At 34.0% G+C, this 5,191-nt stretch overlaps 1 protein-coding gene across 1 annotated transcript; it reads right to left on the bottom strand.

The window, feature by feature from the left end:
• On the bottom strand, positions 1–3,428 carry LOC145006701 (alcohol dehydrogenase-like 5). The gene is made up of 8 exons (XM_078965765.1): positions 3,354–3,428; positions 3,245–3,248; positions 3,098–3,180; positions 2,562–2,637; positions 2,421–2,484; positions 1,982–2,066; positions 1,804–1,913; positions 1–52 (listed from the first exon to the last, which is right to left on the bottom strand). The coding sequence occupies exons 1-8, from the start codon at positions 3,426–3,428 to the stop codon at positions 1–3; spliced, it is 549 nt and encodes a 182-aa protein (XP_078821891.1).
• Positions 3,429–5,191: the final 1,763 nt, after the last annotated feature.

The following is a 5,191-nucleotide window of genomic DNA, read 5'->3' as shown; positions in this document are numbered from 1 at the left end:
TCACTCTTCAAGTGACAAGATAAAATTCAAAGTAAATTGGTAGTTGGTGTTGCTTTAAAAAAAAAAAAAAAGAAAAAAAAGAAAAAAAAAAAAAAAAACAAAACAAAACAAAAAAAAACAAAAAACAAATTTAAGAAAACCGGGAAAAACTGTTAATTGAAAATACAGTGCTATTTACTGCACTTATAATCAAGAAATGGAAAATGAACCAAATTGAAAAAAAGAATAAAAGTCTCACTTTACCACGTTAGATCCGATGCTTTCACACAAATGTGCATATGTTAATTCAAATGGAAGTTGAAGGCATATGATACTCAAAATAATAATTGCATCATTTCTAAATCTCATCATACGCCCAAACCATTCTTCTCTTTGAAAATTTTCATACGCCCATACTGGAACATAATATGATATTGATGAAAAATATATTTCAGATACGGGAGGGATTTGCATGGGTAAAAACTAAGTTTGATGATGAACACCAAGTGCTCAATGAAATGATACAACGAATTCTTATTTTTACTTTCTGATATTACCTTTGATTTCTAAAGTTCAGGACCACTTTTCAACAGACTCCAATTCCATTTAATATCTTCGACATTCTCAAATTTTCCCTCATCATCACTATCCTATTAAAGGAAATACATTATTATTATTATTATTATTATTATTATTATTATTATTATTATAAAAATTATCATAGAGAAATATATTACCTCTTTTTCATTCATAGTTTTGCATTTTGAAAATGCAATGTGCTAATAATGAAAAAAAGAAAGTAATAAGCTAAAATGGAAGACTTTTCAAAATAAAATGCATTGAAAATTTTTTAAAAACTACATGTATTTAAAAGAACTAAGAGTTAAAAATACATTGCCATACATGGTTAAATTTTTGAAAATCTAATAATGATTAAAAAGTACAATATTAAAACGAATTGATTTTTTACATACAATGTGTTAATAATAAGAAAACTAAAAGTACAAAGAACTAAAAGTACAATGCTATAATAGGTTTAATTTAGAAAATTTAATAATGATTGAAAACTAAAAGTACAATGCTAAAAAGGGATGATTTTTGAAAATGCAGAGCGCTAGTAAAAAGAAAACTGAACTTAAATGGATAGATTTTTCAAAGTAAATTTCATTAATAATAATAATAATAATAATAATAATAATAATAATAATAATAATAATAATAATAATAATAATAATAATAATAACATTTAGAATTACAAACTTTTAAAAAAAAATTAAGAACTAAAGGTGAAATGCTATAAATAGTTTGAATTTTTAAAATACAGCCTAATAAAAACTAATGGTATAATGTTGAAAATGTGTGGTATTTGAAAATACAATGTGCAAATAATAAGAAAACTAAAAGTAGAATGTTAAATTGGAAGATTTTTCAAAGAAAATGCAATGCGCTAATATAAAGAAAAGTAAAGATGTAAAAAACTTTTTAAATAGTACTACATACAAAAGGAAATTAGGAGACAACAAAATATATAGAAGTTTAGTGGAACATGCCTGGATTAATAAATGAAAGTATTTTTTCAATTTCTTGATACACTTGGAGTAAACTCAAGCTTTTATCTCACAGACATTTGATCGAACACATTAAGTACGTGCAAAATAAAAAGTTGTTTGAAAAAACATAAGAGATGACACAAATCCCTACAAGTAATTCAGGATCTCATCTTGCCCGTTCTTGAAAATGCTTAAACCACCGACTGAATAGCACCAACAACTTACTCCCAACAACCATCATAGCTGATCAGAACACCTAAAAAAACAAAATTGCCTTAAACCGTAAGTTTGAGGCAAGCTCTTCCCTTGATGAAGCAAATCAAAAGCCTTGTTGATGTCTTCAAACTCAACCTCATGTGTCACAAATGCATCTAACTGTAGTTCCTAAAAAGATCAAGGAGTTCATTAGTTTCTTATAAAATAAAAATATTTTAAACATTCAAAATATTTACCTTATCCATGCAACATTTTTTGAGAATAGGGATATCAGATTTTGGTTTTAGACCTCCAAAAAGAGAACCCATGATTGATTTTCCACTGTGAAGTACCTCAAAAGAACTTAAAGTCAACATTGCCTTCGGTTGGTCAACTCCCAGCATAACCGTTTTCCCTCATCCCTAAAGATTACATTCATTGTTAAAAAAAAGATTCAATTAGTGGCTAAAAATATAATTTCATGTATCAAAATATAAAAATATAGAAAACAATTAGACCTTTCTAGAAGCAGCATAAGCTTCATGCACAAGAGAAGTCAACCACACACACTCAGAGCAATAATCTGCACCTTCACCAGTCATCTTAATTATCACCTAATTCAAGAAATATTTTTTCATTTTCATTTAAGAATTTAATATATTAATTTTAAAATGAAGCATAATGTATAAAAATTACCTGGCTAATAGTTTTGTCCCCATGTTTCGTGGGTTCACAAAATCAGTGACTCCAAATTTCTTTCCTGTCAATATTAAAGAAATGAATTAATGTTAAAAATAGGATGGGAAAAAAATAATAATATAAATAATAATAAGTTACGTATTTCAAAATTGTATTGGTTCAAATCAACTCTAATGATCCTTTTAGCTCCACATAGCCTTGCTCTCTCGTCAATCTGTAAAAAGATAATGCCCATTTTACCCTCATCAATATATGTCATATGAGAAAAAAAAAAAAAAAAAAAGGGGGGGGGGGGGGGGGGGGGGGGAATTACACAATATGTCATATGAGAAAAAAAACATCATATTTTAGGTTTAACCATTATTCCTTTATTTTTCCAATCAAACCATAAAAGTTTCACACATTTTTCCTAATTAACTATTTTGTCCTGTTAATGTCAACATTGTGAAATAAGAAATTTATTCGGCATCCTTTCATGATTTTAATTATATATATATATATATATATATATATATATATATATATATATTGTATAATATGCAATTTATAGAGTTCTGTGCATGTATGTAGATTGTAATGTTTATTATGTTCGATTACAAAAATTTATTAAAGCCTTTATATGTAAGGCCCAAAAGTTTAATCTTTATATATAAGTTGATAAGAATCAATCATACAGCTAGCCCCATTGCACCTAGTCCAAATATAGCAACTCTTGTTCCAATTTCCACCTTTGCAGCTTTCCAAGCAGCACCTACCCCTGAAATTAAATTATTTATTTTCATAAACTCAAGTCCTCAAATGCATAATCTTCATTTTATCACCAATCTATATCATAAATATAGTAAAAAGTGCATAAAATAAGCAAAAAATTACCTGTTGATACTCCACAACTTAAGAGGCAGACTCTGTTTGCTGGGATTCTTTGATTACACGAGCAACTTCAACCACTGTGTACTCAGTAAAACTTGATACATGCAAGAAACGGTATAAAGTTTCTCCATTCATGTCTGTGAATCTTGTAACATCCCGAAATAGCAAGAGTAGAGTTGAAGGACTAAAAGTGTAAATTTTGAAGGGCAACTCGGCGAGTCCATGGATGGACTCGGCGAGTAGGGTCGCGACTTTGGTTGCGAGTCAAGTGGCCTACTCGGCGAGTCCAAAGATGGACTCGGCGAGTAGGTGCTGAGTGGAGAAAACCCTAAATCTGGGGAATCAGCCCTATTTAAAGAACATTATATCCTCTCCCCAGCCTCTTTAATCCCCCTTGAAGTCCAGAAACCCTAGAAAGCGTGATTGAAGAAGATTAGAGTGCATTTGGAGCTTGGGGAGGTGTTTGTTGAAGAAATCTTGAAGGAGAAGAGGCTTGGATCAAAGGGCTTTGCTTGGATTCGAGTTTCATTGCAGCTGGGGCATTCTTTTGAGGTAACATCTTGTTCTTGGGCTATCACTCATATGGATTCATCATTTTGGGGTTTGTGGGGAGTTTTTTTGGTATGTTTCGGAGTTTGGAGGTTAGATCTGAGGTTGCTACCTCAGATCTGGAATATTGAAGGCCTAGAGTGCATTAAAGTTCCTGTGTTTGAGTGCTTAGTGAAGCCATCATGTCCCAAACCCTAACTCTAAAGTGAACAAGGCCTAGATCTCTTTGGATTCACGTAAAGTTTGCCACTTTACGTGATGAATGGATTGTAGGAGGCTAGATCTATGTTTTGGATCAATTGCATGGCCTGGAATGCTTCTGTTTGGATTCAGATCGGTTGTACTCGGCGAGTCACAAGGGTGGACTCGGCGAGTTGCTTGAAGATGAGCTGGAACTCGACGAGTTGGATGAACAACTCGGCGAGTAGGTTGAAGATAGCCTTAGACTCGGCGAGTCTGTTCTTGGACTCGGCGAGTCTTGTCGAAGAGTCCCAATATTTTCTGGTTGAGTCGAGAATCGGTGAGTCAAGGGATGACTCGGTGAGTTAGGTGCGAGTGGACTCAGTGTTGTTGGACTCGGCGAGTCTCGGGGTGACTCGGCGAGTTAGGTCGCGGATTGAGGGAAGTTCTGAGCATAGGGACTCGGCGAGTCATCGGGTTGACTCGGCGAGTAGAGTCAGTTAGGGGTTGACTTTGACTTTGTCCAAGGTTGACCAATTGTCTTCCGGGGGTATTTTGGTAATTAAGAATACATATATATATATATATATATATATATATATATATATATATATATATATATATTGAGTTGAGTGTTTTGGTGTTCAGTGGAGGAGTTCATGTTGGAGTTCGGAGCAGCGGGATCTTATCCTTTCAGCCGGCAGTTTCGAGGTGAGTTATCCTCACTATATCAACAGGGTCTAAGGCACCAAGGCCGGCTCTTTATTGGATTGAGATTCGGATATGGTTATTATGTTATTGTTTGATATGTCTGCATCTTGGTAGCTGAGGTGGTATATGCTGGAGACCTAGTTAAGGTCAGTTTCCCGATATGCAGAGTGATGTTATGCTAGTGACCGGTTAGGTCGGTAACCTGGTTAGGGTTATGATATGCTATGTGATCTGTTTGATCGGTTTGTTGACTATGACTGTTATATGATTGTATGTTATGTGCACATGGTTGTTTGGACTGGAGATGGGTTGAGGCGGGTCCTGCTTTGTGCTGTAGGCCAAGATACCCAGGGCATACCGGTTGTTCCGAAGGCCCAGCGAGCGGTCCGGATAGGTTGTAGGCCCCACGAGGGCGGGCCAGACGTGCCGAGGCTCAGAGAATGGACCAGGCCGACTGA

This window comes from Lactuca saligna, chromosome 7 (assembly GCF_052625555.1).
Source record: "Lactuca saligna cultivar CGN05327 chromosome 7, ASM5262555v1, whole genome shotgun sequence".
NCBI classification, from domain to species: domain Eukaryota; kingdom Viridiplantae; phylum Streptophyta; class Magnoliopsida; order Asterales; family Asteraceae; genus Lactuca; species Lactuca saligna.
Note: the sequence above shows the minus strand (reverse complement) of the source record. Positions and strands in the feature narration are given on the sequence as shown.